This window comes from Syzygium oleosum, unplaced genomic scaffold (genome assembly GCF_021117445.2).
Source record: "Syzygium oleosum isolate NSW1041296 unplaced genomic scaffold, Sole_v2.1 Sole_v2.47, whole genome shotgun sequence".
Classification (NCBI taxonomy): domain Eukaryota; kingdom Viridiplantae; phylum Streptophyta; class Magnoliopsida; order Myrtales; family Myrtaceae; genus Syzygium; species Syzygium oleosum.
The window spans coordinates 1,195,176-1,208,927 of NW_026607531.1; the positions used below are offsets into that span (position 1 = coordinate 1,195,176).

At 41.0% G+C, this 13,752-nt stretch overlaps 1 protein-coding gene across 1 annotated transcript; it reads right to left on the bottom strand.

Moving 5' to 3' along the window:
* Positions 1–132: 132 nt before the first annotated feature.
* On the bottom strand, positions 133–4,152 carry LOC130136658 (uncharacterized). The gene is made up of 4 exons (XM_056306759.1): positions 3,296–4,152; positions 2,262–2,324; positions 963–1,953; positions 133–617 (listed from the first exon to the last, which is right to left on the bottom strand). The coding sequence occupies exons 1-3, from the start codon at positions 3,737–3,739 to the stop codon at positions 1,558–1,560; spliced, it is 903 nt and encodes a 300-aa protein (XP_056162734.1). The 5' UTR covers positions 3,740–4,152; the 3' UTR covers positions 133–617; positions 963–1,557.
* Positions 4,153–13,752: the final 9,600 nt, after the last annotated feature.

Genomic DNA, 13,752 nt, shown 5'->3' on the forward strand with positions numbered 1-13,752 from the left:
CTAGACTTAGAGTGACCCCTCGATAAGAATCAAAAGTCGGGATTCAAGTTCGAGTAACACAGTAGTTTGATGGATTTGTGCCGTGTAGTGAGGAAAGTTGCTTCTTGCAATGTTGCCCTTGAACAAAACAAGTCAATAGTAGCGTTGGCATGACATGAAACTTTCTAGCCATTCCCAACCCAAATTGCACTATGCAGTGACATTTTCTTTCAATCATAGTTCGGTTCGTCTTTGGAGTCGTACTCAGATGAATGTGAGACTTTCCATTTAAAGATGGCCTCGATACCTTGAAACAACGAAACTTTCCCATATGAAGTAATTCGATTCTGATGTGAGCCAAAAGACCTTAGACGGGGGCATTTCCACGGGCAATTATGATGGTGTGTAGGCAATGGGCATTGGAATCAACGGCTGAAGTTGGTAAACAATGAATAAATCCGGTGGGTACCAAACAAAGGCAGGATTTCCTTCCGAAGGGGGTATTATTGATGACCGAGCTGGTGCAATCAATGAATGATCTTCTTTGCGGAAATTCTAGCTCTATTGTTGCATTTGGCGGGATCTCCTCAACCCCTTTGCTTCCATAGGCTAGCTCGGGGCGGAACTATTAGTAGCCTCTGAGTTCAAGAAGAACAGCTGGGATTCAAATTGGATGCAAGCAAAAGTAAATCTAGCTACTGCTATTTACTCCATAAGATCTGCCTATCATTTCATATACTCTCATGCTTGCTATCGCACTTCACTAATATTCTTAGGCAAAAGCGATGTAGCAGCTCTTCCGCCAGTTAATATAGGAACCACTTGCTTAGGCAGTACCTCCTTAGTTGGTTACTTATAAGGAACAGTAGACAGAGCAGCTCAAGAATTGTTTCCCATAGCAGATAAAAGAATATGTGCATTTTGAAATAATAGAAAGGCAATTTTCAGAGTCAGTGAAAGTTGACAAAGACGTGATATAGTACCTGGCTTCCTACTCGCATGCCTTGAGCACCCAAGTCCAAACCCTTAAGTATTGTGCCCCTCTCTGATGGGCCAACATTTAATCCATATGGTTGCAGCAATTAAGAAATGTTATTATTAACCAAGCTAAGGTCAAAGGATGAAATGCCATAGGAACCATAGATACTGGAAACACAAAATTCACCTTATAAAGATGGAACTAAAAGTTCAGATCTTTATCAACAAATCTCGTAGTTGTATGTTATGTACGAAACCTTAGAACAGAGGTTCGTGGCAGCATCCTAAAACACCATATAAGATGTGTTCAAGTACATTGTTCTTGATTAGATGAGCAGATCCAGAATTTATGGGCATCTAGCAAAAACCATTACCTGCTACCTTGACTTGAATTTGTTAACAGGAGCTTAGGATGAACTACCTTATTGGGGATTCATTCTGATGCTAGTTTCAATCGGGCGAATGAGCTTGTAACACTTCCAATTTGTTCACCGTGCTTTTGGAATAACCTCAAACAAGCCACTTTGTCAACCGTCCATGGCAAAGTAATGAAATGTCAATGTTGCATGATATGTTGAACACACGATTCACTTGATCTTCCTAATTGGCATGAGCATCCTCTGTATCGATATCTGGGAGATCTCCCAGGCATTGAAAGGCTTTCTGAACGAGACTATCCATCTCATGTTGTTTGTTGTCTTCATAATCCTTGTCAGTCAACTCCCATAACTTCTTTTCAAAGGTGTCATAAACCTTTTGCACTATGAAACCAAGACTTTGTTTTCGATTAGGGAGTTGCTTGTGAATTGGAACAAAGTGTACCCTACACATGTGCATCACAGATTCCACGGGAACCTCGTCTTGATGGAAACTATAAAAGAGTTCTCTATTGTCATGAGACTGCCAACTATCACCTCCCTTTATCTCTGCCTCTTCAGGTCGGTAGAACCATTGCACAATAACCATCATGTTTTCATTTTTGGTTCGTGCAATATCCTATAAAATCAAAAGTGCCTAGCTGAATATGACAAAACATAATAGAAACCAAGAGTAGAAACAAAGTTTTCTAATACGTAGAAGAGAAATATGTTTGGCATTGTTCAAGATTCTATATTATTGTTCAACAAGGTATCGCTCATTAGAACTTCCAATGCTAACTCATGATGATGTCCATTTAGAAGGAAAGTGGTGAAAATTTAAATTGGATTAGCATGATCTCTAATACTTTTCACATAACTCGATTTCTGAGCCCACACAGTGAGATAAGGAGGCATTGAATAAAAACGGAGGCACCAAATAGTTACCTTGATAATAGCCACATATGGTTTATGATCTGTTTCAGCGGGGTCGACAAGTATAGTATCCTCCTGAATGATAGCCACAAACAAGTAAACAAATGCTACTAGTTATTCTGAAGTGGAAACAAAAAACATGAGAACAATATTTTACTAAATTAATGAAAGCAAAACGTATATCTTTCAGCGAATTACAGAGCCTAAGTGATCATATAGACCAAAGGAACGCAATTTGCCAATATAGGAGACATCAAGAAATCGTAGTGAAGCAATCTTTTCCACTAAAACTGTTGGAAATTGTGATTCATTTTTGACAAAAAAAAATTTTAGTCCAATCTAGACTCTCTAGATGGATGTGAGTAGCAAGAAAAAGCAAGTAGCAGAAGTCCAAGTCGGTGGACAAAGTCAAGAACTTGGAAAATCCTAGAACAAACTAGTCTACACGTGCTTAGGAAAGAAGTACACTTGGAGGACAAGAATATGACCTCTAGAGTCGGCTAAGATGGCCTATAAATAGGCTTGTATCATTCATGTAAGAAGGTGTGGGGAGATGAGCTTATAAATCACACATACTCAGCTCCTCCGCCCATACTCCTCCATCAATTATATTTGTACCACTATTACGTCCAACTAACGAAACTATTTTCCATTATCCCACTATCTATATCCTTTAACTATCCTTCTTGGTTCATTGTCTATCCTCTACCAATTATATCATACATACGTATATTTACACACATTACAAAAATTATAAACTATCATCGATATCATACGATACTTCCGAACAGTTTTAAAAAACTTAACATGGTATCAGAGCTTTATAAAATTTCTACAAAAAACAAAGAAAAAGGTAAGGTCTACAAAAATTAACCTGAAACGAAAAATAAGAACAGCTTTAGTGTTCTCTTATTTATTACCTATGTTTACTATTTAGGCAGAATAACATCATCCGTTGTTACTAAAAAATTCAAAGAAACGATCCCATCCAAAGCAGAATCGCCAAGGGTAAATCGAAAAAAAAAAAAAAAGAAGCAAGTACGCACCAGCTTGTAGTAATCTCCATGGTATTCGAATGCCAGGTAATGCCTCCTCCGCCCGCTCCCGTTGCCAGAAGACTTGTACGGAAGGCCCACAACCTTAACATCCTCATCAGCGTGCTCCTCCTCCTCCTCCTCCTCTTCCTCTTCCTTCTCCCTCTTCCTCTTCGCACTCTTTGCACTCTTCTCCTCTCGCCCGCCCTCCTGATCAGCCTCAGGTTCACCTCCGTATCCGTCCTCATCCTTGTCGTCATCCACGAGCTTCGCCGGCTTCCGGCGCTTGCTCCTGGACTTGGCCTCGCTCTCCGCGGGATTCTTCGAGGGGCGAGTGACTCGCTTCCGAGGATGCGGCTCGTCCTCCTGGTCATCGCTCGTCGGGAACTGCCGGAACCTCCGATTCCCCATCGTGTGCTGTCCTCCGGATGGATTACGAAAATGGAACGCCTGCATGCATCTGGAGAGAAATTGTGAAAATGGAGCGCCTGCATACACGTGGAGAGAAAGATGGGAGTGAGTTTGAGAGAGCGAGTCCAACGGCACATCTCTCTCGTTGAGGAGGAAGGAGAAGAAGAGATAGATGAATAAGTCAAACTTGGCAAAATCGTCTCACTCCACTTCCCCGATCTCTCTCTCTCTCTCTCTTCACTCTTCCTGCATCCATGGCCGACAGCGTCTTCGATGGGCTGTCGCATCCCAATTTGTTTCCTCATACGGCCGTTGTCTCTGGTCTCGGTAAGGCGGACCCACGACTCGAAGCAGCGGTGGAGGCTTTCTTCAGATTGATGAGTTCGGGTAATCAGCCAAATGAAGTATGGCTTCGTTGCGATTCTGACCGCTTGAATACGGCTGACTGAATTGGAGCTAGGTTTGCCAGTCCATTCTTTTGGTGGCTAAAACGGGTTATTTAGAAAGCGTCTCGTTGCGAATGCACTCATGGGTATGTACAATATATGCGAGTGTCTGGATTCTGCTCTTGAATTGTTCGACGATATGCCTAAGAGAGACATTGCTTCCCGGAATACTGTGGTTTTCGGGATGGGTGAAGGCCCAACTGCACGAAAGAGCGTTCGAATCTTTTCGGCAAATGGACCAAATCGATGGTTTTAGAGCCCGATTAGATGACTCTTTCTGCAATGCTGACTGCCTTTACTGATACTAGCAGTTTAATTAGAGGAAAACAAATTCATGGTCATGCCGTCATAATTGGTTTGGAGACTGACTTGAGTGTGAACAATGCACTTATCGGATTTTATGTAAAATGTGGATCCATAGATGATGTGGAGGCCTTGTTTGAGAATATGGACACGAGGGATTACCACTTGGACTGAGATGATTAGAGCCTATGCGGAGTTTGGGTTGATTGATACGGCTATGGGGACGTTTCATATAATGCCAGAGAAGAATTGTGTTTCTCGCAACGCCCTTTTGGCAGGGTTTTGTGTAAATGGCAAAGCTTTTGCAGTGCTCGATCTATTTATTAGTATGGTGCGGGAGGGCTTGGAGTTGACTGACCACACCTTAACTACTGTTGCTAAGGCGTGTGGGTTACTCGGGGCAGGGAAACTTTGTGAGAAGTTGCAAGGGTTTATTATCGAGTTTGGTCTCCTGGCAAATGCTTGTGTGGAAGCAGCTTTGCTTGATATGTGCACTCATTGTGGGAGGACAGTGGATGCTGGAAAGATGTTGACACGGTGGCCTTTGAGTGGGATAGTTCCATCATTTGTACTTCTATGATATGTGGGTATCAACAGAATGGGCTGCTGGATGAGGCAATATTGCTATTTTGCCGTTGTAAAGTAGAAGGGAGCATAATTCTTGATGAAGTTGCATCAACTTTTTTCTAGTGCCGTCTCTGTTTTCAGAGTTAACAAGTGCTCTTTGAAGTTTCTCAAAGCGTCGCAATCACTATCAGTGGCTGAATTGAATCTAGACCGAACCTGATTCTTCAGGTACTCTCTCTCTCTCTCTCTCTTTCTCCCTCTGGATCTTCCGTTTCTCAGTTGCGTCCAATCTTAGATCTTTGGTAAATTCTGGATCAGGGGTGACTTCATACTTGAACACACGGTTCACATCGAAGTATCTCTGTTTTAAGCTGATTTTATCTGTTGGGTTTGCTATTTTCTAGTTGGAAAAGTGATTACTTTGACTCTTTTTGCATAATATTAGTCAGAATATGTTGGTAATTGAAGTCGGTGCTTTCGCGATAGCTTATTGAGGGCTTTGGGGTTGGATCTGTGCTACGTAGGAGGTGCTCAATGCTTTAGAGGTTTTTCAATTATGTGTCAGCAAAAATTTCCTGGCCTTTTCACGTGGATCCATCCCATTGCAATTGTGTAGACGTTTCCTGTCTTATTTATTCATTCGAGTGGTGTCAATCAGCAATTCCAGTATATGGCGGCTTGAGGACATTTACAGGAATTAAATGATGATTTCGTGCTGGAAATAGCAAACTGATAACTTTTTCCTTGTTTGGGCCCCCCCAGTCATTGATTCGAATCCCCCTGGTTGCTCCTTGGCCTCAAAGAAGCCTTGGTTTGTCTGATGTAGGTTGGGCAGTGCCATGGCGTAGGATAATCCTGAGTCTACTCCCACTAGCATCGTGCTAGGGCGACGGTGTCAAGCTTGCTCAAAACAAGTAGTAGGCTCATTCTGTAATGGGTGTGGAGCTCCTATAGTAATGCCCAGAGAGTCACCCCTTTCCACTGTTTTTAATGATAAAAAAGATTTGAGTTTTGAGCGAGACAATATCAAAGAGATTCATGAATGGAGAGACAATTTGTCAGGTCATTGTGTCTTCGATTGTTCTCGTCCTTTTATTATATTTCTTTGCCTCTCTTGTAATTATTTCGTTTTGGTGTCCTAAATTATAATATTGCTATCTGTATTTGCTTCTTCAGTCATAGTGACTAAGATTTTTTTCTCAACAGTTTCCAAGTTTTCGTTTCCGAGTGGGCATTTTCAATTCATTGTTTGCTGCCACTAGTACGGTGCAGAGTTTACTTGTTTCAAATTCTCCTGATAAGTGATACAATGTTCTTTTCGATCCCTATTGTCTCATCAAGTTTCTCCCAAAACTATGTGCTTGCTGGAATCTTCAAATACCCGTTAAACTTCATTTTTTTGTATGGCTTACTGAAGTCCCGAGTTTGCTGCAGTAAGAAGCAAAATCCTTTTATTAACAGTGAGTGCTAATTCACAGTAATTTGTAGCTGTTCCTTTTGACTTACTTTTCATGAAGACGTCAGCACCTGTGGAAGCCAACAGGGGACAACAAAATGGAATTCAATAGCTGCTTGCTGCAGAACAAGAGGCACAGTGCATTGCCAATGCTGCCAGAGAGGGTAACATGTCTCTAAATCTGCTTATTGGTTTCTTAGTTTCATAGCATTTCCATTTGCTTACTGAAATGAAGTTTGTCTACATACTGTTATTACACGTTAGATCTACCATCTATCACAGACTTATACCAGTGCATTTACTTTAGTCTTAACTAGCATGATCTCAGTGCTAGTTGTTCTCTCTGGAGAATTAGTACTCTATGGTTGTGTATGGTCGTTAAGATTTTGAGAGTGAACCTAATAGGAGATGGCAGGATAAGATATATCATGGTTAACCAAGTAAAAGACTAATTATAGACACATCTAATCCCTTTCTTTATAAAGAGGAAGCCTATTTTAGGTAGGTAAACCATTGGGCCAAAAAATGCCCCACTAACCTCTTGGACAAGGGGAAACACGAGCAAATCCCAAGTGGTGGCCCAAATATGGAATTTTGTGACTTTGTGGTGTGAGGATTCAAGCCTATCTTGTGCTCTTAATTCACACTCACCAGCTAGTTGTTAAACACGTAGTCAACCCTGTGGGATTAAGCATCTCCAGTCCTTGTATGATTCGTTTTTTTTTTTGTTGAACGGTCCTTGTATGATTCATTTGGCCTTGGCCTGTGTTTTCTTGCAGAAAACTTAAAAGGAAAAAAAAAAACTAACGAAGGAAAAAGGATGAGGCGCATGTGTCCTTACATCCGAGTGAGGTGACAGTACCCGGGTACAATTCCCCAGTGCCACACATGATTGTCTGTGGAGCAGTAAAACTAGTATTAGTATATTTTGAATGTTACTTACTATTGTGCACTGGACTTTGGTTTAACATAATGAACGTATAACATCACTTCATAAGCTGTTACTTGCTTCTAGTAATTGCTTGTTGCTGGATTGGTATAAATAGATTCTCAACTGGCTCTTTACAGCGAAAATGGCTGGCTAAGGCAAGCCAAAGAAGAGGCAGAGAAGGAGATCATTGCGTTTCGTGCTCAAATGGAGGGTGAGTTTCAGAGAAAGGTTGCAGAGGTAAGAATAGGAAAATATAGTCGTTTTGACTCCATCTAGTATCCTAATATGGTATTTCCGTTTGTGAAGGAAAAATGCATGTAATTGGAAGTTCAAAATGACAAAGCTTTGCAGCTCTGTACTACTTGAAAAGCGAAGCTCAATTGGGATTGGTTGCTTTCTTTAAATTCAGCGAGTCTTTGTACTTGATAAATTTATGATGGTAGTCATGTGGTTCTATCTTATGACCATTCTGTGGCCACAAGGACTCTGGATGTACAGTACTTATGTAAACATGCATCAATAAAAGATGGGATTGCGATAATATTTACTGATGAGAGCAGTAGTTAGGTTGATTTTGGGGAATCTGTTCACTAGAACTTGTTTAAGCACTTAGTGTTGTTGTCTTGGAGGGAACTTCAAGTTGCTTTCTTGGGTCATGAAAATATAGGATAAAGGAATGTCTGTTGGAACCAAATAATAGCGGTGATCTGCTGCTTGTGTACTCATGCTTGCGCAGATCTCATGCCCTGCACTTGTTCAAATCAGCGTATATAAAGTCTTAGTTTGACGAGCTCTGGAGCTTTGCCGAAGCACATTACAACCATCGTAATGCGGCATGAATTAAATTTCAGAAATTTATCATCTTTAAATTTAGGAGCTTTTACTGTCTTCTCTTTATAATTGCTTGGAGTAGGCTGGTTCGTACTGGTTAATGAGCCTGTCTCCATTTCCATGTGGTGCCAATCAAGCAGAGTAGTGGAGATTCTGGCGCTAATGTCCAGCAGCTCGAGCAACAAACGGAAGCGAAGGTTGCACACCTGAGGACGGAGGCCACAAGAATTCCTCAGGACGTCGTGTAGATGCTGTTGAAGCATGGGACCACTGTGAAGAACTAGGGGCGTCATGTTAAGTGAAAGGCACGAAATTGCTCGAGGGCGCCTTGTCGGCGTTTGCATGTTTTGATCGGTGCTTTCTTGATCGGTGCTTTCTTGCTGGGTATTACGATTTCTTTTTTTTTTTTCCTGATGGGTGTAACTAGTCCTATGTGCTGCCGTGAATCTATATATTTATGAATGTGATTTGTAAAATCATGTCCTTTTTAAGAAGTCATTGCTCTTTGTTTGTTGTCTGTCCAAAGAGGTTCATATGCTTATGTGGAGATGTCAGTTTTGAAGATTCGGTTGCCATGTCCTTTCTCCGATCTACACGAGCTCGGTCCAGTGTTGGTGCAACTTCACTAAAAGCATATCAAAGATGTCTTTGGGGGCCAATCTCCATCCAACACTACAAATGATCACTGCTTATGCTCGCATTTGAACAAATTCAGGGCCATTATGAATCAATTTATCAATGTCTTAACTAGAGCCCTCTTATCTGTATAGACCATGCTAGACCAAATCAATGAACGGGCCAAGCCGGGTCACAGTTATTAAGCTCTGACGGTAAGGCAGGGCAGGATCGGGCCCAACGTGAGGCTAGTAAACCTTGCCCAAGCCCAAGCTCGCCATCACAGGAGGGATTCGGCACATTTCTTTCCTAAGCAAGTTTGAGTTTGGGAGAGTCGAGTCAAGCCAAGTGGAACTCCTGGCGAACATGAACATAGTTTTGGTGCTTGTGAGAAGAAACATTTGTGCAGTCAATGAAACAAATAGTACGGCGGGATATCTATCATGCAAGTGTTCTACAAAGCTTAATCGAGAAGCGTTGCGCGATTAACCTTTTCAAATTGATTTTCAAATCGATATTATATCGGCTGCTGATGAAGAATGATACTATGTATTCGCAAAAGTAATTATATCGCAGAAGGTCCATAATAATACAAAACTATCATTTGTACTATCTATATTAATTATTGTTCATCTAGAACTGAAAGAACTCCATTCCTTGTGAATAGAGAACTGTTGTAGATTGTTATAAGTTGAGTTAAGCAATCTAGACTTTAAACTTTCATTTCTTCTATGTATCCGCAAAGCCATCTATATCTTTACTTGCTCATCTCTATAATTAATCTTAACTATCATCACAAGCACAGAATTCACCAAGAAAACCAGAATTCACAACATTAAATGACATCCTGCAGTCACTGGTATTTTCTTCAATGTCATGCTCCTTGGGCTCAAGTTCTGCCCTTGCCAGCCTCATGGTAATCTATTTAAGTTTAGAGGACTTAAATTATTAGAAAACCGAATTTTCAGGTGAACAAATTTTCCTCTACCTTGATATTTTCTTTATTAAATTGAAACAGGATTTTTAAGCTGTGCTGTATAAAGTAGGACATTCTAGTCTCTACCTCAAATTACTCTCTGAAGAAGTTGGTTCCATTCCTTCCTTTATGTGCGGTTGTGCGGCTGCATTGATGGAGAGAGGTCCCTGACATGGCATACGCTGATGTGCATCCGTGATGCATCTGTACCTCTACATGAATGTCTACTTTGAAGATGATGTCTTACGTGAGTTTGACTTAAGGGTTAGTGGAGGTTTTTATCCATGTCCTTTGCTTGAGCATTGTGATAATATGACCTGTGATTTTCTATGGTTTTACCCAGAAGCGGAAGTATGTGGGTCTATCTACGTGTATACATACATATGGATGAAAACTATATATATTATTTGGTGCATGGTTTGCCTAATTGGGTTGGTTTTTCTCCTTTAAGTACATCTTCTCAAGTTGGAGTAGAAAGTGGACCTTGTTATTTCTTCTAGGGCTCCTTTGGGATGGTTTGCTCATGAGCCTAAATGGTATGAAATGAAGGATATGAATTTTGCCCAGAGTGAGGCTCTCTGTATCCATATTTGTCAACTACTTACATAATGAGCGAGTAGATTCTCCTCAAACTGACTTAACAGAATCGGCATGTGAAAATGGGAACTCTTAATTCGATGAGGTAAGTTACTCTTATTAACACTGTGGAGAATCTTGATAATTGGTCCAACGCAATTTTTATGCTGTTCCCTATTTCCTATTGTTGGAGTTGGGTGGTGATCTGAAAATTATAGAGCATCCAGAATAACAAATATCATCGTGTCTGGGGGTGCCATGGAGAATTACTTTGTTGGAAGAGCGAAGAGGAAGCAGCTCCTTCTGATGTTATCTCGGCATGAGATGAGACTGAAAGGCCTGAAGTTTGGGCGCAGCCCACCAACTCAAAGTATTCCTCTGGTTTTCTTTAGTTAATCCATATTTTGCATATGTTTATAGTAATGTTGCATGCAGTTGATATTTTTTCTCACTATAGCCATGTTTGCACTTAATGAAAATAAACTCAGCTGATTCAGGTTTGCTTTAGTTATGTTTATAGGACAAACCCTCATTTGAAGGCAGAAGAAACTCAGCTGATTCAGGTTTGTGAAGTTTTTTTACTGAAAATAAGCTACAATCAGACCTTAAATGCGTTGCAAGTTGGTGTTAAAGATCGTCTACATTGGACTTACATTTCTCGAATCCTAAGCATGAGATGACTTAAAAGCAAGTTTTCTTGGAGCGACGGAGCCATGTTGTCGGTGTAGTTACATTAGTTAGCCAGCGCGGAACATCGTGGGACATTGCCCTTAGGGGCGTAACTGGTCCATGATAATCATAATTTAGAAGTCGACTCTAGCTTGACCTAGTATTAGTATATTTGCTTTAACTCAAACTTCAAATGATTTTCGGCATGCTTGAGATTGATCCAACTGTTCTTGGGTTTTCTGTGAATATTGATCTCAAGCTCGAGTTTGAACTTGGGGACAATAATTATCAACTTAAAGGAAAGGTGATAGGCAAAATCACTATCTGAATCCAAGTCATTCATGAATTCAATTTGAAATCGATTGCAAAGTCTTACTAAACCGGATCAACGCCGTGAAGGGACCTCTTATAATGCTCTTGTGAGTGCACATAAATTTGTCATAGATTTCATGACATAGGAAAGCCTAACTACAACCAGACTGTATACAACTGCAATTGCAACTGAACTACACTTAAAGCGTTAAATTCCTTTAGGACTGCAAGCTCACGAGAACCTCGACCTCAACCTCCATAAACAGATTCTCCTCTGAGGATGTGCAGCCCAATGAGGAAAAGCAAAGAATAATAGAGGTAATATATGACTATTAATTTACAGGAGTCGGGTAATGATGATCTGAACATGATATCCTGAGTATATTAATTTGCTCATTGGAAAAAAGGTTAGTTTGTGTTGCAAAAGCATATCCTTGGTTAGAAAACCCAAACAGGCCTGCTAGTGTTGCGTGATCTGACAAAAAAGAATGGTGAGGAATAGAGGGGGGAAATCATGTCATCAGGGGGATTGAAAAAGAAGTGACATAGAAGCTCACGCTTTGAGTTGCTACGGCTGCAGAAGAGAGTTACAGCTTGAAGTGAAAAGATAATGGGCAATGGTTAAGTACTGGAGTACAAACCTACACAAGTCATGCATCAGCAAGCACGACCTTGGCTAATATAGGATGAGTCATCGATGAGTCATGTGTTACCTGCCTCGAGTTTTTCGGCTCATTTATAGTGGACGCGACTTATTTGGGCTGCCAACATGGGTCCATTTTTGGTTATTCAAATCCAGTTAGAACATAACTTGTTTGAGGATTGTGTTAGGCAGGTTGTCATTATTTTGACATAAACACGTGTAAAATTAACTCAACATGCTAATTCATGTGTTTTATTGTATCGCTTTAGGAATTGCCATTCCTAACTCTATTTCAGAAACCCTACTGTGGACATGGGTTCCTGGCTATTGAAACATCAAAACACACGCACATAGCAAGGCTTGAGGCAGGGAAGTGGGGTCACTGTTACGATTGATTTTGGTTCAGATGGATATGGTTTATGTAAAAGAAAAAGACTGATGACAGAGAAATCAAAGACCAATAAGCGGTAAAGTCATTCGACACCACACTAAAGCGTATACGCAGTCTATGTGTTTTCGGGATTGGGTAGGAGGCCTAATACTTAGACATGGATGGATTTTAGATCTTTAGCTTAGGTATGCGATGACGATGTAACTGCTAATACGTATATCAAGATCTTTACTCTTGAAAGGGACCGTACTAGTGTGAAACCCTAACGCTCAAAGGTTCATTCTTCCACCTAATTTCTAGCCCTAGGTAGTAAAGTGGGATTCTATATTTCTTGCTTCTCCCTTTTGTTTGGGTTGACGTATATGTGTTATACTTAAAAGTTGATGCAACAAAAAACAAAATGTCAACCATAATCTATTATGAATTGCACGATTCTCTCTGTCTGGTAAGAGTTTTCCTCTATCCATGGTGATAGCAATCCTCAAGAAACCCTAAAAGACTTACCTTTTCCTTTCCAATGAAGAGACCCCGTGAATCTGGTCTCTTCCTGTACCACTCTCACCTCAAGAAACCCTAATACCACTCCTACAAACACCCATCTCTAAGAGAAGAACTCCATGTCCTTCTTCCCCAACTCTACGACCCCATCCCCCACCCAAAAACTAAAACCTCTAGAAAACAGAACAAAAATCCTCATAGATCAGTAGCAACCCGTCTCACACACAGCATTTACTCAACCTACTTCTTAGGAACCCACAAATTACGTAAAACCCTGTGGATTCTGCCCTCTCCTCCACTCAACTTGCATTTGGAAAGCGAGAGCTCCCTTCATCCTGTAGAGTCCAGATCGCACTAAAAACAACGTGTTTGGTAGCAGGATTATACCGCAAGCTGGCGAAATCTACTGAACCAACCCATCCAGGTCAGTTGCAGGGATCTTGGGCCTCTCCTTTGGCTGTGCTAGTGTGTCTTCTTCTTGGCTGAGCTGGTGTCTTGAAGGGCGGTAATGAGTGCGAAACAGCTGCATATTAACACAAGAATGGAAAAGGAGTTAGAAAAGGAGCGTAGGATGGCGATGCTGTGCAAAAGAATGGGGCAAATGTGGTCTGAAAAGTTCGTAGCTAACGTGTTTGAAGAAATTCCTGAGGAGAAATGGAGAGCTTGTAATCGGATTTTGCTGGGGAAAATCTACTCGAGGCCTACTGTGAACTTGCAGGCCCTCTTATCCACAATGAAGAAGGCATGAAAAACGGAACATGTGGTGTGCGAACCACTACAATCGAGTATCTTATCGTTCACATTCAAAACAGAAGTGGATTTGGACAAAGTGCTCGAAGCTAGC

Excerpts from the sequence above, each read along its gene's own strand:
- LOC130136658 (XM_056306759.1), bottom strand. The coding sequence starts at position 3,739 with ATGCAGGCGTTCCATTTTCGTAATCCATCCGGAGGACAGCACACGATG. Across the intron at positions 2,325-3,295 it reads ATGGAGATTACTACAAGCTG|GAGGATACTATACTTGTCGA; the intron begins GTGCGTACTTGC and ends GCTATCATTCAG. Across the intron at positions 1,954-2,261 it reads CATATGTGGCTATTATCAAG|GATATTGCACGAACCAAAAA; the intron begins GTAACTATTTGG and ends TTGATTTTATAG.